This window comes from Rhipicephalus microplus, unplaced genomic scaffold, assembly GCF_043290135.1.
Source record: "Rhipicephalus microplus isolate Deutch F79 unplaced genomic scaffold, USDA_Rmic scaffold_24, whole genome shotgun sequence".
In the NCBI taxonomy this organism is placed as follows: domain Eukaryota; kingdom Metazoa; phylum Arthropoda; class Arachnida; order Ixodida; family Ixodidae; genus Rhipicephalus; species Rhipicephalus microplus.
This window is the reverse complement of record NW_027464597.1, coordinates 4,087,133-4,108,619: the sequence shown is the minus strand read 5'-3', so window position 1 is coordinate 4,108,619 and position 21,487 is coordinate 4,087,133. Positions and strand designations below refer to the sequence as shown.

Genomic DNA, 21,487 nt, shown 5'->3' with positions numbered 1-21,487 from the left:
ATGTTAGTTAGAACTAATGAACAAGTTTGTGGATCATCGAACGCATTCCAAGTTGGCAGGTTTGTTGCCTGCCAAAGGAAAACAATCTTTTCGTCCACCTTTCTCACAAATACAGTATTAATTACAGTATTACAGTAGTATACAGTAATATAGTATACTGTAACATAGTAGTATACAGTAATACAGTATACTGTAATACAGTAGTATTACAGTATTAATTAAAGTAACACCCCATATACTCTCTTTGGTTTTCTTAATCTCAACATTTTGTTAAGGCCGGAAAATGAGCCTCTAACATTACCCATTTTTCGTTCGCTCCATTTTTTAGAGGGATTTAATGATGATGTATACTTAGCATGGAACAAAGGCCTAGCATGCATCTTCTCACAGGGATACAGGTTTCACCTCCCAGATTTAGACATAAATATTGGGAGGGGTTGAAGGAATAGTGATCCCGTTGACCTCTGTCTACCCTATTTTCATATTCTGCTAAATGTCATGGTAAGGCAATACTTCCAACTTCCTTGTTGGGCACTCTGGCAACAAGCTTCTTTTTTTGAGAAGTTTGTTTTCCTTTTCGAAACTAGCATTTTTTCTTGCCTTCCATCAGCACTGTTTGAGCCTGTTTTAATTAGTGCCCATTGTCAGCAATGAATGAAAAAATTTGTTCGGCAGAATTCCGCTTAGAATGCTGGTTTTTTAGAACTTTGCTGTGCCCCATTCTATGCAGTTTCGGCTCACTAAGCACTTGACATGTTTTTCATGCAAAACAGATATGATTCTTCGTGACACCACCAAAATAAGGCATGGTTGTGAGACATGCCTTGTCAACCTTAATTAGACAGACCATGAGTGGCTACAGAATATTATTCAATCGTTTCAACAGCGTTGACACTGAATGTTACAATTTCGCTTAGTTTTGTTGAGTGTTGTAATAGTGTCGCGTCTGTGCTTGTCCGTTCCTAACTGATGTCCCGTCTAATTGCGCTACTCGTAATGGCTTTTATGTCAAAACACGAACTAGGCCAATCATCAACTCTTTTAAAGTGTTGCTTTCTTCCTTCTATCGCAGGAATGAGCGCTGTTTCCCCCTTACCTGGTGCAGAAGGATATAGTGTACCGGCGCTTCACTATGACGGAAAGCATGTTTTTCAAGTGTAATCACCATTTTCTGGAATAGCCTACCTTCTTGTGCCTCTTGTGGAATACACAAGAAAAGCACACAGATAGTTGTTATTACCAGAGCACGCATTATTCCACTTTTATACAAACAGCTACATTTGGAAGCTCTTGACATGATTTTAAATAAAAGTGAGTGGTGAATAATTTGCCCTGTTGCTCTTTTTTTTTTCATAAAGGTGATTCTCTTCTAGTATTATCTTAATAAGTTTGATTGCTGTTAATGGTAAATTTCTCATTTACATTAAGCTTTGCATTAAGAGTAGTGGCAGGGTATTTAAACCACCAAATATATGGTATATAAATTCTGACTTACTATGATTTTTTTATGGAGTCATTGTTCATGAATACTCTACTGGTTTGGTGACTGGGTGCAGGGGTCATTCACCCATACATGCATGTTTAGTATATTGTTCCTTGCAAACCAGTGCAAGGAAGCGCAATGCGAAGTTTTGGTAAATGTAAAAGCTTGGTTGGTGTTGCATTCGGTGCAGCAGTGATTTTTCACCTGCCATTACCTCTTCAATGGACACCATATTAATACAGAATAGTTGATACAGTTATTGTACATAATTCTTTTTCCTGGCCAAATTTTCGATTGAATTACTGTCGTGTGTAAAAAAAACAGGTCTGTTAAAAAGCTCCCCTTTTTTCGTCAATTTGCATTCAATTAGCACATTATAACTGGGTCATTACATGCCAAGCCAACCAGCGTTTTTTAGACGATCACGATAACGACCGAAAAAAATTCGCAATTCTCAAAGTTACAAACTCGTCCTGCTGGTTTGTTTTGGTTGCCAAAAGTTTTGGTGCCTATGATATGCTGTAGTTTTGTGCTGAATGAGCTAGGGGGCATCAAAAAACAATTTTTTTCTCAACATGTTTTTCTAATTCACTCTTTAAAATGGTATTGTGGCAAGGTAAAAAAGCAATGTAACTAAAAATGATGACTTGTTTTCGGTATGTATATCAATTTTTCGAAGGCTTTTTACAGGAGCAAAACAGAATAGTTGCCAAATTCGGTATTTTTTTCCCTGGGAAATTGGCAAGCTCAAAGAGCACAAATAGAATATGTGCTGCTAGCCTGTTTGACATGCTACAAATTAAAAATAATTTAGAGTTGAAAGTGTAGCAGATTATCTAGAAAAATAAATTGCGTATTGCAATTTTTCTTGGAAAGACCTCTGCATTCAGCATCAAAAACTCACCTTAGTGTTTGGACAAAAATATGCCTGATATCTCATTTGTAAACATTATGTATTAGGTAATGTTCCTAGAGGGTAGTAAATTTTAAAGAAATATTTTTCTGAAATTATGTTTCTTCTACAACTTTTGACAGCATGATGCCCTTGCAAAGACAATCTTCAGTCCGAGCACTGACTTGAAATACAGCCAGTAATGTTGGTGCCATCTATAAAGCAACTATAAAGAAAATGGAGCTATCATGTGTTCCATCATCAACAAAGGTACGCTACAAGGAATGTGGCTAGAGTTTGGTGATGGGTAGCATAGCAAAAGGAATCTTTTTTTGGGGGGTGTGTAAAGAGAAAAGATTTCAGTCACACTTCATGTATATTCATGTGTGCATTTGTATGTGTGCACGAAGCATATAAGAACTGAAAAAAATCTGGACAGCAGGGGGGGGGGGGGGGGCAAGCAGATCTTTCTGCTTTCCTAGTGATGACTCCAAGATGAGCTGTTAAGCAGGGGCGGCGCCAGGATGTATTTACTGGGGGGGCAACCACGAAAAGCGAGTTCCTCCGGGGGGTAAGCTAGCTCTGCTCCTACTAGGTTTTCAATATATGCTTTCGGGCACTTGGGTGGGCATAGGGGAGGCAGGCGAGAATTTTGGAGGAGCTCCAGCCCACCCTTGCCCCCCCCCCCCTGGCGCCGCCCCTGCTATTAAGCTGTTTAAAAGGTATACAATATGCAATAACACTGCGTTACCCCCACAACAAAAGTAAGGCAAGACAGCAGGCTAGCTTACCAGTTCTTAAAGTTTTTTATTTCTGTGTAGTCATATGACAGGGTTTAGGTCTCAAGAAGCAAAGTACTCTCCTGAAAACCAGAAAAAATGAAGCATTTGTATTAAGACTGCATTCATCAGTGTATTGTGGGAATGTTACTTGCATCCTGTCAGACTTGTGTAGTGTATATGATAAAACATTTTTTATTAAGTGTGTAAAACACACCTGAATTTGCAGAAGTTCATAGGAGAGTAACATTTGTAACGGTAAATCTCCAAGGCTGTATGGCTCATCTGAAGTCACCACACTGACCACATTCATTGTTATGTATTCCTGTTGGCATTATAATGCAGATGATAACTCCATTTCCTTGTAGATAGCACAAAGTTTGCCATCTGCATCCCAGGTCAGTCGGATTGAATTGAGGATTGCCTTTGCAAATGAGTCATGCTGCTTGAGTTGCATAGGTCAAAAGCTCTAAGAAATACTTAATTTCAAAAATATTTCTGAAGCTAAAAAACAATACTCTCTAGCAACTGCACCTATGTTTAGCTCATACATAACACTTTGAAATGAGATATCGTGCATATTTTTAGTCTGACACGAAGGAAAGTTTTTTTTGAAGCCGAATACAGTTTTCGAAAAAGTGAAATTCGCATTTTTTTTCAGACAATCTGCTACACCCTGAGCACCTAAATTACTTTAATTTGTAGCATGTCAAACAGGGTGCCTGCACATAATATATTTGTGCTCATTGAGCTTGCCATGATCCTGGAAAAAATATGGGATTCGAGAAATTCTTGCATTTTGCTTGTGTGAAAAGCCCTAGAAGGATTAATATACATAAATAAGTCGTTATTTTCATCACTTCCTTACCTTGCCGTAAATACAATTTTATCGATTGCATTCTTGAAAAATTTCTTGAAAAAAAAATGCTTTTTTTGACGCCCTCTAGGTCAGTGGGTGCAGTACTGCAGACTTATGAATATGCGGGACAAGCTTCAAATTCCACGTGTTTTAAAGAGAAACACGTGAAACTTTTTTCAGTCATATTCGTGGTGGTTGGACAAACGCTGAATGGTTTGAAATGGCTTGACCCAAGTGCAAGCACGCTAGCTGATGCCTGTAACGATTTATTAGTGTGAAGTGTAAGTCCTGGTGTTATAATGCTTCATTTCTTTTTTAATTTGTTGTGTACCTGTGCTCGTTTTCCCCATTGTCATTTTAAATGGACTATGCTAGAAAAGTCAAAGCTTAGACAATTTTAATGTATTCATTAGAAAGCTTTACCAGAACATACATCAGGAAATTAAACAGAAAAAACTGTGCACTTTGCATATGCTTGTCCTGCTCCGTTTGCTAGTGTTGTATGTTCTGTTAGTACTTTTAATGCATTACCCAGTTCTGTGAAATGTGCGTATTTTCATATGCTCATGGATGCCTTCTTTGAGCTTGACCAATATGGTTGCCAATAGTACTGACGCAACAAATTGATTTTAGTACACACTTCAACATCTCTGGTACTTTTGTGATTTGAAGCTGATTTGGGATAATTTGGTGAAAATGGTTTTGTTATAACAATAAAGCTGATACAATAGTGCGTTCAGGTTTTTTTTTATTTTGCTAGAGAAGAATGTATAGACGAATTTGAGGATTGCCCGTTTTATCTATATGTTAGATGTGTGCTACGGCAAAAATGTCCATAAATCTCTAAGGGAACTTTAGTCACTGGTGTTGCATTTAATTCAAACAAGTGCCATAAGTTCATCTCTTCACACATTATAATTAGGTTCTACATGTATATTATTGGGCCTGGTCATTTACAGCACCAGAGCTGCAGAAATGCACTGTTTACTAAATTAAGTGGTCTTCCCATAGAAGATTTGCAGATTCCTAGTCGGATACTATAATATGATTGGCAAAGTGTGTTTAAATGTCTGTATTTTGTTTGATTTCATCTTTTCAATCGTATGGTACCAATGATAACTTTGTGTTTGTAGTGTTTGTACTTTAGGTGCTTTATGTGATGGTATTTGGTGTGCTTGTGCCTACACGTCCTGTGGCCAATAATTATGCTCACTCCTGGAAAATGAACACAAGAGCTGTACTTTATGTAAAATGGTAACATACATAATAAATATTCTGTCAGTCTTCAGTCTGTGTATTCTCGTAATGTATAAACAAGAACTCTGAAAAGTTCAGTCTTTTGCTTTGATGTTTAGGCTGTAAATAAGCTTTTGTTCGCATCTAATTATTTACTTTTATGATGCAGCCTTGCAAGAGTACTTGCTCAGAGGGAGTTAATCCGGCTGCAGGGGTTGCTCCCATTCAATAGCAGAAGTACTCCCAAGAGAGGTGAGCTAGAATGCCCTACATTCCACCTGTATCCTTCACATTTTAATTAAAAAAAGACAAGAACAGAGTGGTCACGTGACTAAAATACTCCCGGTCTGCCTTTTGAAACTTTTTTTCGGCATAATGCTCTAATTATGCCGAAAATACTCCCAAGTTAGAATCATTAAATTCCGGGTTTCTTTTCATTGAACCACAAGTAGAGTGAAGTATTTGCCCAATCTATGCTCTACGTATGCCCTGCTTTGGACGTTTTTTTACTCCCAATTCAAGAGCATAAAAAGATATATAGAGGGGAATGATCTAGAGGACAAGCCAAAATTCTCATCGGAGGGTTTTTAATTTTACAGTGAATGTTCTTCAGTTTCTTCTTTTTCTCGAAATCAATTTGGAGGTTTGTTTCACCGAATTTATTGAGGTTAGATGTAGTTAGGATTAAGTGCGGGAACTCTTATCACTGTCAGATTTCGTCATTGCACTACATTGTAGGTGCTGTTCTTAAGAACCACTTCAGATAGCCACTTCGTAAATTAGTTTTCATTTAATTACCCTTGAACATGAACCTGTACATACACATGACTCGTGAAACCAGTCATTGTCTCAGTGAAGTGAATGATGTTTAATTAGTGCATGAGCTGCTGAGTTCGCCATCGAGAAAGTTCACTTTGTTCGTGGCATTTGCTTTACAAACATTGATATCTGCAATCGTCACACCTGAAGTAAACATTACTCTTTGTGATGCAGCAGTAGATCGATCGTACGAATATTTCACGCAAACTAAGTCCTGTGACCACGTAATCCCTGTAGACTGTTGAGAAAACGTCTCTGCATAAGGTACGAGTAAACAGACGTCTTTGCATTTCTGAATTGTGTCTGCTGCCGTGTTATTTTGTGTAAATTTCCAAATATTTTTAGTGATTGTTTATGGCCGACAAATTTATGTTAAGCCATATGTTTGAAAAAGTGCAATTCTGCCAGACCACTCAGGTTTTTTGCAAAGACAAACGTGACTTTCACTGTAAACTGCAACGCAGTTAGTGAATTGAAGGCATCCGAATATCATTGCAAATACTTTGGCAGACATATTTTGACCCTGACCTTTTTGCCTAGCTGTATTGAAATTAGAACTACGTGGCATATTTTTACAGCACCAAGTTTTTGAAGTACGCTGGGAAAACAACAAACCTCTTGCTATCCTGTATCACCATTTTTACAGCGAGTTTCTCGTTATGACGGCAGTTTGCCTATCCTAAGCCTTTTGTCAAAACTTTCCACACAATAAATTACTCTTGCTAGTTACAAAACTATCCAACTGGTACCTTGAAGGATTTACACCGTAACATTCGAAATTAATCACCATCATATCGCTAAAAAGCGGCACGCAACTTACGCAGAAAAGGGTGAAAAGCAGCATCTGAGCTGGCGAGTACTTGCCACGGCGTCACATTACCGCTCAAGCAGTGATGTGTGCGTTTGTTCACGGGGCTAACTTAAATATACTCGGGTTATATTAGTTGAGTTATGTGTTATTCCAAAGCAGGCATGCTGTAACAAAAGTTCATTCCACAAGTATAAATGTTTTCTTCACATACGTATAGTCTCTGACATGGCTATGGCCATGTTGTGCACACACGTAAAGTCAGAAGACAACGTTGAAAGATAAGACATCACAAGAATAAAGGTAGCGACGGCATGTACTTATTTGTCATTTATGCATTGAGCAAATGAAACAACACCAGAACACGGCACTGTGAGCCTGCAGTATGATGGCAGTGAGGTTAATGGTACAATACACTTGTTCCAAGGAGCGTCGGTTGTGCCAGTTCCTGCTCCTTAACTCGTAAGATTTAACATTCACATTGCATTTGGTAGGAGTCAGCTTTCTCTGCCTTCAGTCTTTCTAAGATGCGATCAAAAAACAGTGCTCAGAAGTAATCTTGGTATCTAGAACCCACATTACCATTCTGCTGGTATCGTGGTTTCTTGACTGACGCTGTTGGCCACAGAAGTAGTTTTTGAAGACCTTTCGCATTGGTGAACAGCCTAAGCACCCACTTTGTTTTGTTATCATCAAGGTAGCAGATGCTCTCCCGCAGTAATACGTTCATTGATGCCATTTATATTCACATACTTGCTAGAATCCTTCGAGAAAGGTGGTTTAAGTCCTTCTACTTCTCAATTTTCGTTACCTCTCCAGTGCCGCTTGCAACTGCAGCCAGAACAGGTTCTTGAGTGCCTCGCTTGATCCAGCCGGTGGGATCTCGACGTATGTTCGTGTCTTTGTGAGGTATTGGAGCAAGGGGCTCATGTCAGCCTCGCCCACATCTTTCTTTTTGACCAACACCAACCCCTTTTGCCGGTCGCTTTCGAAAAGGCGATGCTGCGCAAGGCTTAGCTCGAACATACACCAACGGCTACGGCAGAACTCGCGACTTATTATGAACAGAGAAGTACGACTCTGCGTGATGGCTCGGAAGATGTTCTCGGTGATTTCTATTCCGGGAATGAAATCTCGCTCGGCGACACACAGTCGGAACCTCATAGGGGGTGACTCGAGTCTCTGTAGTACTACGTCACGAACCCAGTCGGCGTCCGAGACGTGGTATGACAGAAAACCGTCCCATAAAAAGCTGCCGACATTCCTTTGCCTTCTGTACCCTTTAATGGTTACCTTTAGGTAAAGAAGGCCGTACATTATGTACCAGCGCTTTCGATAAGCGATATTAATGAGTAGGGTAGCGATCATGAATGACAACAAACCAGGAACGGCGTACAAGCGATAGTAATCGGGAGGACCACAGTCATCTTCCCTCCAAGGCACATTACTGACATTCTGGCCATATAGCTGAAGAGGTGTCGCACATGAAAAGCAGTTACTGCACTTCGCCTTGTGCTTCTGCAGAAGTGTCTGTATGTTGTTTAGATCGCAGGCGAAACAGTCCCACCGATTCCAGCTAAAGTCCACGTTGTCAACGTGTCGTATGTCACGTAGCATTTGAGAATCCAATAGTGTGAAGTCGTTGCGAGCAAAACTGAGATGCCTTAGACGTAGCATTCGTGAAAAAAGGGGTGGCTCCCAGACTTTTACATGGTTACCCTCAATGTTCAACTCCTCAATCATTGTTTTACTCCTCAAATAGAGATCTAATTTCCCAAGTAAGTTGTGAGCGAGTGACAGAGTTCGTAAGGACGCCAAGGTCGAAAGAATGTGGGATCCTTGAAAAGTAGAGATGCCATTGTTGCTTAAGTCCAAGTTCACAAGGCTTTGAAGTCCTTTTATATTGTTGTTGGACAGGGACGTGATATTGTTTCCAGACATAGACAGGTTCTTCAGAAGCGCCAAGCATATGAATGGTGACCCAGAAATATCTTGTAAATGGCAGCTGTCCAGTGCGAGCTGCTCAAGCATCGGAAACGAGCAAAATGCGCGATTGGGGAGTCTGGTCAGCTTGCTGCCGCTCAGTATCAACCGTGTTACAGTGCTGTTGCGCGAACAGTTTGCAGGACAATAATCAAAATCAACACCATCAGGGGCATTGGTGTGACTCATATCGATTATGTTTAGGTGTCGTAACTCAAATATGGCTGCAGGAATGCCAGAAAGCCTTGTGTCTACAAAAGATATACTAGTAATGTTCGGAGCACGCACAAATGCATGTGGTGCTATTTCTTGAATCGGGCTCTGAATGAACGAAATGGACTCTGTCTCCTCAATACAACTGATAAGGAAAGCGAGAATGGGTTCAACTTTGCCTTTGTGCCACAATATCTTTTTCACGGGAGCGAAACATAGAAGTAGAAGTAGGTCAAGGGGGTAGTCATAGTTTGGTGCTTCAGAAAATGTGATGTTCAGTGTATCTGTTAAGCTGAGATCGATGTTCCACTGTTGATAGAATTCAAAAGGAGATGTAGCATTGTAGCTAGTGTGTCGAAAACCGTAGACGCCAAACAGGCAACTGTCGTGATGGCGTATTTCGTTGCAAACAGCGGCAGCTACGTGTGGAGGTTTGGAAAATGTGGTGTGGAAAGTCATTAGTTGAATGTAATCAAATATGAGAGTTGCTGCTAATGGGCCAAAGAACAGTCCATCGGCGTCGAATTCCCTATAGTTGTGGCGATTACCTTCGAAGTTGTCCAACTTTTCAACCCAAATCTTCGTTAGGGAGAGGCACACGGGTTGATTATTAAGAGTCATATTCTCGACAGGCTCTTCAGATTTGAGCTCAAGTTTCAGCAGCAGCACGTTTTTGTTGAAAACATGATCATCGCGAATGCCATTTGTATAATGTTTCCAGAGAAGTATGTTGCACAGTGCATTTAGAAAGCCTTTGTTTACTGTGACACTGCACCGCTGTTCTTTCAGGAATGGTAACTCTTCTCTCCGAATACACTGTCCTGGTGGTTCCATGCTCAAAGCGGTTGTAGAGATGAAGAATAAAACTGCAGCAGTTCTTAGCGCCATCCAACTCTGAAATATAAATGTACATGCATGCTTAGGCAATGCGTCAATGTATATATTTCTGGGTTATATATATTCGTCGGTGTATGTATACTTATGGGTTATAACACAATGAAGATGTTGTCAACCATGATATAACTGTTTCCAAACATCGGGAGGAGTGCTCACTTCGTCAGGAGATGAAACAGAGGATGAGGTTAATGATGAAGCGAGGACTCCTTCGAAGACTGTTCTGATATAAATATTTATAATATTGCTGAAAATGCCTCCGTTTTGCTGTAACCTACTGATGAACAAAGACAATTGCCCCATGGGACTATTTCTAAATGAAGCAGGGAGCTCAAACGGATACAAGAAGATTTTCGGGACATCAGAAACACCTCGAAAAGTGTTTGTGCTGTTCAGCACACTTTCCACTCAATTTTGCTGAGCTGTCTTGAACAAATGACAGTTCTCTTCACTAGGTCCGAATGGAGTAGTGTATGATATGATAAAGCACTTGCACTGAGACACTGAATTCCCGCTATTTGCACTTTTCAATGACATGCGGGCTCCTGCATGTTTTCCAGACGCATGAGAAGAAGCGATCGTCATTGAAATCCTGAAACAAGGCAAAAACCAATCTTCCCTGACAAGTTACTGCCCCATAGCTCTCACCAGGTGTCTGTAAAATATTTAAGAAAATGGTAACTAACGGTGTCTTAAACTTTTTACAGGCAAACGATATACCTTGCTCCATTCTAGTGTGGTTTTAAAGAAGGGTTGTCACCGAGCAATCACTTGGTTCAAATCCAGGCCATTTTACGTGATGCATTTCTACGTAAGCAGCGCTTCTTGTCAGTGTCTTTAGCTATAGAAAAAACTTACAATGCCAGTCGGCACTGTGTAATACTTACAGAACTGACAGCAATACATAGAAATAATAATAACATGTTGAATGTTATTCGAGCGATTTGTACAATCACACTACAAACACAAAAACACCTTTGTACAAACATGAAAACCGGATTCTAAACATTGTGTGTTCACTTTAGTGTGCAGCACACACATTTAACCAGTATGCTAATATAAGTTTGATGCCAGGTCATAGAGACATTAAGGGCAGCTTTCTTGCTGAGGAAGCCACTCGAGGTGCAGTAATGAGTGCACAAGGCTGTACATTGCATGTTTCTGTCATGGATTCAAGGCAAACAATTCATAGAAATATCAGAAATCAGTGGCAGCTCCTTTGAGATGCTGAAATACGCAAGAAGTTATACATAGAAAAACCGCAGTTGGGGCCAGGGCTGGGGAAAAATATTGTGAAACTGTATCGCGATACTGCACAAGATACTCGGTCAAAAAGTAGTGGAAATACAAGTACAAGATACTGCCTCTAGGATCGTGTCCGATACCGACCTTGCTAACTGTATTTTAGAATATTTCGATCCATACACAAACTTGTGGGTATTGACCCTCAGAATCTAGTAGCGAACGCCTACACGCAAAAGCGACAGCTTGAAAATGTCTGAAATGTGCCCAATTTCATATTAATAAAATGGCTGTTGGTATCTCAAAACTTTTGTCCCAAAGTAAGGTACACTTTACTTCATAATAGCTTATTGGGATTTGTTTCAGCTGCCTAAAAGGACAGCACTTCAGACACTTCGCTGACAGCAGTGCTTGCTTGTCAGCTCTGTAATTGCTGGGAGTCGTTGCTGAGGTTGCCGACTAAGATAAGATGGTGATCCGCTAGCTAGCAGATAATCATATTATTATAAAGCTTTAATAAGAAGCTTTCGCATGATGGCGCGAATACCGGTGTGCAATTTAATCTTGTCCATAAAAAATTGTTTTGCAATACCGACTCAGTGTTGTACAGCAGTAATAACGCTGGCCGGAATTTTCGTGACACATTGTGTATATAGGCCTACGCTCAGCGCATAAAGTGCTATTTTTTTCTTATTACCGATATTTATTCTTCTTAATAGCTATATATACTCACTGACGTGCAATAAAGTTTTTTGAGCGAGAGAACGCGTGCACCCCACAAGCGCCTTACACCTATATTGCGTTGTCATGTGACGGCGACTATGAAGAAAGCGGCAGTCACACTGGTAGAAACAAAACTTAATAATGAGCTAGTCTGTGCCTAGATAAATAAATAAACAGTTTGCAAATTAACAAGAATACACGTATTTCGTGTAGTCTGAATAATGATGGTGGTGTTTTTACGTCATAAAAGTACGATATGATTGTGAAGAAAGCAGTGGAGGGCTTCAGAAATTTTGACCATGTGGTGTTCTTTAACGTTCTGTGTGGTGTGTGGACACTCAGTATTGAAAAACATGGACTGATTGTGTAAGCGTTGTGATATCCTTGTGTTTGCTACAAAATATGCGATGTCGACTTCTGTGCTAGAGAAGAGGACTAGCCGGCGCCACCCATTGGCACCAAGCTCTTCTTATATCCATTTATTGAAGAGGAAAATCTGAGCACATGCATACGTGCTTTAAAAGAACACTGAAACACTTTAAAAATGAGATTGTGGTGTTATTATACTAAATTTCGTGCGGCGAACTCAGAAATCAAGACGAATTTGCAGATATCAACGCAAAAAACTTATTTTGCCGGAAACAAGCAACAGGCACCGTATGAAACAGCAACAGGTGCCATGATGAAATGAAATCGTAGCTGAAATATCTTTTGTTCCAATTCGGTTGTTGCACATGGCACAGTAGTTTTCTCGGGGTTTTCGATAACTATAATTACGCAGTTACACATCTGTTAGGCCTATGTACAAGCTTCTGCCCCTGACATGAAGCTCCTATTTTCAAAACTGAAGCAGAATATTCAACCACTGATTTACACACACTTTATTCACTTCATCATGTGCAACAGCTCAGCTTCAGCTGCTTGGCCCTCTGCCGTTTTCCTCCTTTGTCACTGTTCAGTCCTTTCACATAAAAATGAAGACGTGTGACAAGGTAAAAACTAATTACTTTCGCTCTGAGAGTAGCTGCATGCACATTGCAACCAATTTCGATGGAAAGTCTGTGCTGAACAACTGCCAGCATGTCCACAATGCTGTCAGAGTGCAGGTCACTCTGGCAGAAACAATCTGTGAATATATCTTCAAACTTATTCACAAAGCCATACAGCTGACTAGAGGGATGGAGGAGGCCTCCTTGGTCACAATTAATAGTTTGTTAGCCGAGCAATCTGGAAACTTTCACCAGGTGTGGTCACTGTGAGCAGCTTGATGCAATCTTGGCACTTTGTTTTAGCATTGACAACACATTTTCATGCAACATAGCCCGAAATATGGTAAATGAGCCTGGAGTCGCTTCTGACCACGTGCTGTTTGTGGTCATCTGAAGCCTGCGGGCCAGCTTTATGCTGGTGTACCATGATTTTTTTTTCTCTTCAGCTGCAGTGGTAGCAGCAGTTTGACTGCACTCCTCTCTATCGGTTGGCGATTCGAGTGAGTCAACTTCCAGCAAGAAGGCCAGGGTACCCTCCTCGTGTTTTCTATTGCTAACAGACCTAGCCAGACCATAAAATGAGAGGCAATTCCCTGTGATTAGGAAGTGTGTTGGAGTTGGGTGATCATTATTGCCAGAAGCTTGTCTTACAATTCCAAAGAAATTCTCGAGTGGGTCCTGGCTGGTCCTTGATGTCTTTATAGGTACTTGTATCCAACCTTGGATGTTAAGTAGGCAAGCAACGCGAGAGTGCTTGAAATGGTCACACACAAGCTGGCTGCTGTGGAGTCACTTAAAAATCCACCAGTTCCTTTGGCATGCCTTTCCCACTGATCAAGGTACGACAGGAAGTTCTTCAAGGTTTCTTCTTTCAAAGAGCCTGACCGAAAAGCTTCAGCAGCATACTGTGATGTCATCACTGATACCAACTGGCTCACCTTGTTGAAAAAATAGAATAAAACAATATTGCTTGAATTTTTGTTGACATGGCCTCTCGTATTACAGCCACCGTCATGCCGTGGGGCAAAAAACTGCAAACTCCTTCATTTTCACTTGAAGGAATGTTTACTAAAAACATTATATAAGCTGGCTGGTAGGGAGATTGGTTAGTCTGGGGCACGGTGTTGTCTGGGGTGAAGGCCTCGTCAGGAGACATACTTTTGCCTAAGCTAGAGGTCATAATTTACATTTTGTTTTTAGTTGTGAAATAAACGAGTGTATTTTGTATTTATGTCTGAATAAACGAGTGCAGAGAATGGGTCTCCTGTGAGGTATCCGCACGTATATTCCCTCAATAATATTCACATAGTCTCTGAGCACATAACGCGGCTCGAAGTAAAGCTCACACACTGCGCTGGTGTCTTCCAGGGGCTTGTCAGCTCTGCGCAGGTTCTTCTCTCATTGTTTACGCCTGTTCTCATCCTTCAGGACGCCAAGCAATGACAGCTTCAGCTCACCCTTCACCAACACATAGCCTGTTTGGCACCCAGGCACGTAGCACTCTGGTTTTGCCAATATGGCGGCATGGTTTAGGCACTAAAACGCATACCGATTTCTTGTTCTTGAGTGGTGCGTACGGCTCACAGCTGATGGCAAAAACTCGGCGCTACAATGGCCACAACAATAACACGTCGCTCGACAACTGCTGCTGCGTAGAAGCTGGCCAGCACTCTCAGCCGCCACGCTCACCCAAAGTTCTATTAATGGCGAAGAGATAAACACACACAGGCGACGTTTGTGGAGCCACCCCACCGCATACCCTCCGCCGGGGAGTAAGCCCACTGCCCTCTTCTAGTACAGTGTCTAGAAATATACTGCCTAGTGTGCTGAGCGCGGGCTAGCAGATAGCCCCACAGCTGATGACTGCCGGCAACGCCCGCATGGTGCACTTCTGTGCGAGTGGGTGCATTTGCGTTCAATCCTTGTGCTCCGCAAACGCTGCGAAGCTTTCAGGAGGCCGAGCCGCGCGAGGCAAACTATTATTTTCCTGCATTTTCGGAGTGATGATGCTTCATAAGAACTACTCGATTGCTTTCACAGTACTGGCGCTTTGCAATACCAAATGAGGATTATTTCGTGACATACATATTGCCATCCGCTACCGCCCACAAAAAAAAAACAAAAAAAACAGGCAGATCCCACGTAACTTGGGAATCAATGATATGCAAGGCGACTGCGTTGTAATTTTTTATTAGGTGAAACATTATGAAGTGGTGCTAAATATATGCGACAAATTGAATAGTCAACACTGGAAACAGCATTGGCGTTTTCCGAACATTTGGCTCTTCTTGCAAATTATTTCGAAGACCTGGGGTGGCTGTGTAGTAGAATACTTGGTTTCCACGCAGATTGCTTGGCTTCGATTTCTCTGCTAGGACATAAACATTTATTATTTGCATTCATAGGGTCAACATTGCCAATGCCAGCTTAACGCTCACGTGTTAAAAAAAGATGTGGCGAGAAGGGTTTGATGGCGTACGTGACGGGATTGTGAAATTATTCATGTCAGGATCAGCGAGTTATATTCATGAAACCATCTTACGCGCCCACACTAATTTTGAATTACCCTAAGTTAAGGGGGGTGATCGTGAGAACACCCAGACATAGGCGATTTGATAGATAGATAGACACGGACAGATAGATAGATGGATAGATAGGCAGATAGACGGACAGATAGATAAATAGATGGACAGATATATATATATATATATATATATATATATATATATATATATATATATATATATATATATATATATATATATAGACAGATAAATAGGTGCTATAAGTGGTTGCCGTACCCAAACAATTTTAAAAACCATTGACAGTATAACCACCAGGGTTATCTTTAAAAATGTGCTTTGTTCTTAATAGCAAGAATTATCACAGAAGACCCAAAAACTTTTACCTCTTAGCCTGCATTCCATTAGGATTCGAGTGAAACAAAGAATGATAACATGCCAATGAACAATCTGACACTCTCCGCATATGATACCCAAAGCGTTGTTGGAAAGGGAGTCCGGTGTTGAAATGGGAGAAAAACTGTGTGAATGAAATTTGAAAGGATATTTTCAATTTTTTCAGATAAATATTGATATTTCTAATTATGCCAAAACGGCGATTTCGTTCCCGACACCATTCACCCTAATCCGAAAAGATAGTTCAATAGAGTCACTCTCAGAATGCTTTTTTCACACGACAGCCTTCGGATTTAGCCTTCTGTCTGCACTCTTGATCTTACTTTTTTATTCAGGAAACCACGCTGGATCCGTTAGTGCGGGGAACGAGACACTTTTTCCTTGTTCGACCGATAACATCTTTGATACAGCGGCACAATACACGTCCTTTGTTTGCATTGCCGCTTCGCTTTTAACATCTCAGGGTGTTGCAGTGTAATATGACGCCGTCGAACTTCACAGTATATCAGATGGTAGCTGTAACACACTAATTTTAAATGCGGCGAGGCCCCGGCAGCAACAGGACGAGATAAGTGTCGCGCGTTCGTGCACCCTTTCGACACGCAGCGCCGCTTGTGGCATCTGAGTGCAGTCATCACATGCGGAGCCACCCTCTCTCGTACGGAATGCGCGTGCTCAGCACACTAGGCAGTATATTTCTAGACACTGTACTATAGTGTACTAGAATATGGGGTAGTGTGTTCAGGCACCCTCTCTCGCCATGCAACGCATGAAGAGTCGCACATGGACAAAAAAGCGGTTCTTAAGGGGACGCTGCCGTAGCATGGGCTGGCAGGATTGTCAGCTCTGCCTTCTCGGGTGCTGTTCAGTGACCTGTTACTCCTGTTCGCGCCCGCTTAATGAAAGTTTTTCTAGCAATGTTTTTGCTGGCCACACGGCAGTGAGCCAATGTCGAGTCATCGGCGGCAACGACACTGCTTTGCACCTAGGTGCGAAACAGGGTATACCATTGCAAAAAAAGTGAGCAGCCGTCGCTTTTTGCAGCACCCAAAAACGAAGCACGGAAGAAGGTTTGGGAACAGAATTTACATTGAAAGGATGGGTCCTTGAACGAAAGTTGCTCTGTATGTGAGCTACACTTCAAGCCTTCATGTGTTCTCAGAGATTACGCGCACGTTATAAATGGCGAAGAAGTTCGCGTACCGCGTAGGAGACCAGAGCTAACGCCGGACGCTGTACCGATGTTACTGCCTAACGCTCCAAGCTACTTATCGTAGAAAGCGCCGTACCCAAGACCTCCGAGAAAGCGGAAGAACTCGGCGGTCGAATCTACCATCTCCAAAAAAAACTGCAGCACCCTGTCTTGACGGTGAGGCCACTGATTCAGGTACATCGATGGACCTTCCTACTGTCTACAAACCCGAGGTGGCGAACACTACAGGGACTGCAGCTTCGCTGGAACGCTTACTCAAGCTTTGTTTACCTTGAATTTATATGAGCTCGATCACACCGCATCTCGTGTCAAAGAGAGCCCGAATTTACGTGCTGTCACGACTTCATTTTTTCGTGAAGGGTATCAACCAGCCTCGATAGGCAAAACGAAAAAACAAGCTGTACGCGAAAATCAGTTGTTGTTCATTAAGGTGCCACCATGATAAAGTGATCGTGAACTGATAATTCCACGAAATGGTGACGAATTTAATCGGTGTTACTGCTCACTGCAGTATGCGCGCTCGTAAATAAAGGGTTTCTTCTTACCGTCTGACAGTGGTGCCAAGTCATGTTTTCTTTTGACTGTACAGTGCAATATCCCGGCCACAGCAGTAGTATTTCGGCGGGCACGTAATCGTTTAAAGACCCAAAATTGTCAAAACTATTTCCAAGTCTTCCGCTACGGCATGCCTCTCAGTCAAATGGCAGTTTTGTCACCTTAGCAACATAATTCAAATTGCATGATGCAACTATTGACAAGAATGGTGCCGCGCGTAACGAAGGAAGTGGAAGCTGTCGCATGTGAAGATTGCGACTCGATATAGCAGTAATATAACAAGAAACTTTCGGGTTTATAGATGCTCCTTCGATACCTCAAACTTCCAAATTTTTTATTTGTTCACCAACCGAGCTTTAAAAACAGCAAGCAGTTTACCCAGGGATGACTGCTTCGCTGTCGTTTGTTAATACCTGCATTTAAACCGTGTGTTGTGGCTTTGACATTTTGTTTTGTTTTGAATGCAGTACAAAAAACCCATTAGAAAGCTTTTAGTGGACGTGTCAGCAATACCACGGGATCGAATCTCGGTCGCGGCGCCTGCATTTTTGGCGGAAACGCAAATACTGAGGTGTGTGTAGCAAGATTTAGGTGCACGTTAAAACATTCCAGGTGATCTAATTTCTGGAGCACTCCACTGCAATGTCTCTCATAATTATATGGTGATTTTGGGACGTTACACCCCTGCTATCACTAATATAAAAGCACTGAAGCGCATAAAAGGCAAAGCGTGAGGTGACAGGATGGATGGATGGATGGATTGATGTGGTTGTACCCTTTAGAAGAATGGCGATTTGGGCTAGTTGGTTTGAATTCATGATAAAAAGGGGTGCAGCGCGAGCACGAAGGTGCTAGAAGAAACAGACGAAAGTCGAGGCACGGAAGGCAAAGAGGACAACACGAGCGCTGTGTTGTCCTCTTTGCCTTCCGTGCCTCGACTTTCATCTGTTTCTTCTAGCACCTTCGTGCTCGCGCTGCACCCCTTTTTATCATGTACCCTTTAGATCGGGTGGCGGCTGATGCCACCTAGCCGTAATACTTAGTGAAGTAACTATTAGACTTATCTTTTTTTTCCTTTAATTAGTGAGGTTGAGGATTCTTACTTTGCAGTGAAGGGTTTAATTTTCACTCGTGCCTTAACTTTAGCCACCAATCAGATAACCTCCTTCTAGTCAATTCTACCCGCTCAAAGTCTATTTTGCCCTCACTGTCCCTAAACCCCAGTGCTTTGAAAAACTCTGCGCCATCATCCTGAACTATAGGGTGAAGCCCTTTACAGAACATTATCAAGTGTTCGGCAGTTTCGTCTTCCTCTCCACACGCACAGCATACTGTGTCTACCCCTTCGTATTTGGCCCGATATGTCTTGGTTCGCAATACTCCCGTCCTGGCCTCAAACAACAGAGAACTACCCCGAGTATTATCATAGATCCTTTCTTTGGCAATTTACTGCTTAAAAGTTCGATAGATCTCTAGTGCGGACTTCTTAATCATGCCAATTCTCCACGTGTCAGTCTCCGTTTCCTTCACTTTCTTCTTAACCGACAGTTATTTTTGGTTTGGCCACCTGCTGTTTTCTAAGTATTTACCAGTCAATTTTCTGGTTCGCTTCCTCCATTTTGTATCAACATTCTTCATGTACAAGTAGTCGAAAACCTTCCTAGTCCAACGCTCCTCCCCCATTTTTCTCAGTCGCTTCTCAAATTTTATCTTGCTGCTAGCGTCCCTGCCCTCAAATGATGTCCATCACATATCAATTTGTACTCCCTGATTTGGTGTATTCCTGTGAGCTCCTAAAGCAAGCCTACCTATTCCACATTGCTTAATTTCTAATCTTGCTTGAGCTTCTGATCTCATGCACAAGACCGCATTGCCGAACGTCAGCCCAGGAACCATGACCACTGTCCATATTCCTCTCACAACATCATACCTATTGTAATTCCACAGTGCCCTGTTTTTCATCACTGCTGCATTCCTGTTACCTTTAGTCGTCACGTATATTTCGTGTTCCCTTAGGTACTCGGTCTCATTGCTTATCCATACGCCCAGATATTTGTATTTATCTGTTATCTCTAGCGTGACCTCCTGTATTCTAAGCTCACTACCTTCATTATCATTAAAAGTCATGACTGCTGATTTTTCCTTACTGAATCTAAAATCTAACCTATCTCCCTCATTACCGCAGAGGTCCATCAATCTCTGGAAATCTTCCTTGTTGTCGGCCATTAACACTATATCATCTGCGTACATTAATGCTTGTAGTGCCTGATCAATGAGTTTTTCTTGTTTGAGTAAAGAGAGGTTGAAGCCAAGTCCACTTCTCTCTAATTTGGCTTCTAATCCTTGTAGGTACATCATGAATAACAAGGGTGACAGTGGACACCCCTGCCTAAGTCCCCGTTTCACCTCTGTGGACTTGGATACCTGTTTTTCCCACTTTATAACTACCTTGTTACTTTTATGGATTTCCTGTAAAAGATTAGTGACTCCATCTTCCACACCCAGTGTGTCTAGTATTCCCCACAAGTCCTATTGAACCACGCTATCATACGCTCCCTTGATATCCAAAAATGCTAGCCACTGGGGCCTGAGTTCGTTTTCTGCTATTTCGATGCACTGCGTCAGTGAGAACAGATTGTCTTCCAACCTACTGTGTTTCTGAAACCCATTCTGCAGTTCCCCCAGCACCCCTCATCTTCTATCCATGCCTGTAGTCTTTCCTTTTAATCTGCATCGCCAGCCTGTAGACCACTGATGTAACTGTTATAGGACGGTAGTTGTTTATGTCATCTTTGTCCCCCTTTCCTTTATAGATCATATTCATCCTGCTAAGTTTCCATCCATCAGAGACTTCATCATCGATTAATGTTCTGCTCACTGCCTCTCTCAAAGTATGTTCAGACTTCGGACCCAATGTCTTTACCAGCATAATTGGAATGCCATCCGGGCCTGTTGATATACTACTTGGAACCCTCTTCTCAGCCCTTTGTCACGCTCGTTGTGAAAATGGAGCCATTGTGCCACTTGATCCATCCCTGTCTATTGTGGTGCATAAGGCACGTCTTTGTTGAAATTTTTCTATCACCCTTGTTCTCATATATTCAATAGCTTTGTCCCCTTCTAGCCTAGCAACTTGAGCTGTAGTTATAAACCTCTGCTCTAGGTTTGTTTCATTTTTTACAGCCCATGCTAAGGTGGCTCCATCTCGTGGCTGTCGATACCAAATGCGTCAGCCACGGCTCCTCCCTGGACACACTACCCCATATTCTAGTACACTATAACTGTACTTCTAGTACACTGTATCGGAGCTGTCTGCTTTGCCGGCTACGTGAAGATTGGAATTTGGCTTAAGATGGCCGCCGTCCATTTAGCTATTTAGCCGTCTATGGTGACTATTGGACCACAGCCTTTATCTGTTTAAATTGGGTAGTTGCTGTAAACAGGCCGCGTCTGTTTGGCGCCTGGCGCTGAGCGGCGGACCCTTTGCTAGGGTATGACCTTCTGGCCGAAACAAAAACTTCCCCCTCACACAACCCTGGGGGGGGGGGGGGGGGAGACATGCCGGGACAATCGTATGGATGATGATGGGTTGATGAGTTATGTGTGACTGTGAGACAAAGTGCCTTCGGCGCGGCGTTTCCTTCCTGCCTGACAACGACATGGCGAACCATGGAATTCGGACCGATTTCACTGTATACATCCGACATGCTCGAGCCGGTCGCCACTTTAAAGGCGACGATTGAAGCGGCACAGGAAAGAGGGTCCCAACAAGCCACCTTCACCTGCGTCGGAAACAGACCGGTAGGTATACGATCTATGCCAGTGCTTAATTTCACTGTAGTAAACTGTTACAAATGATACGCTTATCAGTGGATATCAAA

At 42.1% G+C, this 21,487-nt stretch overlaps 2 protein-coding genes across 2 annotated transcripts in view; one reads left to right on the top strand and one right to left on the bottom strand.

The window, feature by feature from the left end:
• LOC142786495 (uncharacterized) overlaps positions 1–1,161 on the top strand; it is a 65,328-nt gene extending 64,167 nt beyond the window's left edge. Inside the window, exon 8 of the mRNA XM_075884216.1 lies at positions 1,073–1,161. The gene's annotated coding sequence lies outside the window, so the exon portion shown is untranslated. The remainder of the gene's footprint in view (positions 1–1,072) is intronic.
• Positions 1,162–7,174: 6,013 nt separating this feature from the next.
• The window catches only part of LOC142786494 (uncharacterized), a 28,618-nt gene continuing 14,305 nt past the window's right edge, over positions 7,175–21,487 (bottom strand). Inside the window, exon 2 of the mRNA XM_075884211.1 lies at positions 7,175–9,966. Coding sequence (XP_075740326.1) covers positions 7,684–9,960 — 2,277 coding nt within the window. The 5' untranslated portion in view covers positions 9,961–9,966 and the 3' untranslated portion in view covers positions 7,175–7,683. The remainder of the gene's footprint in view (positions 9,967–21,487) is intronic.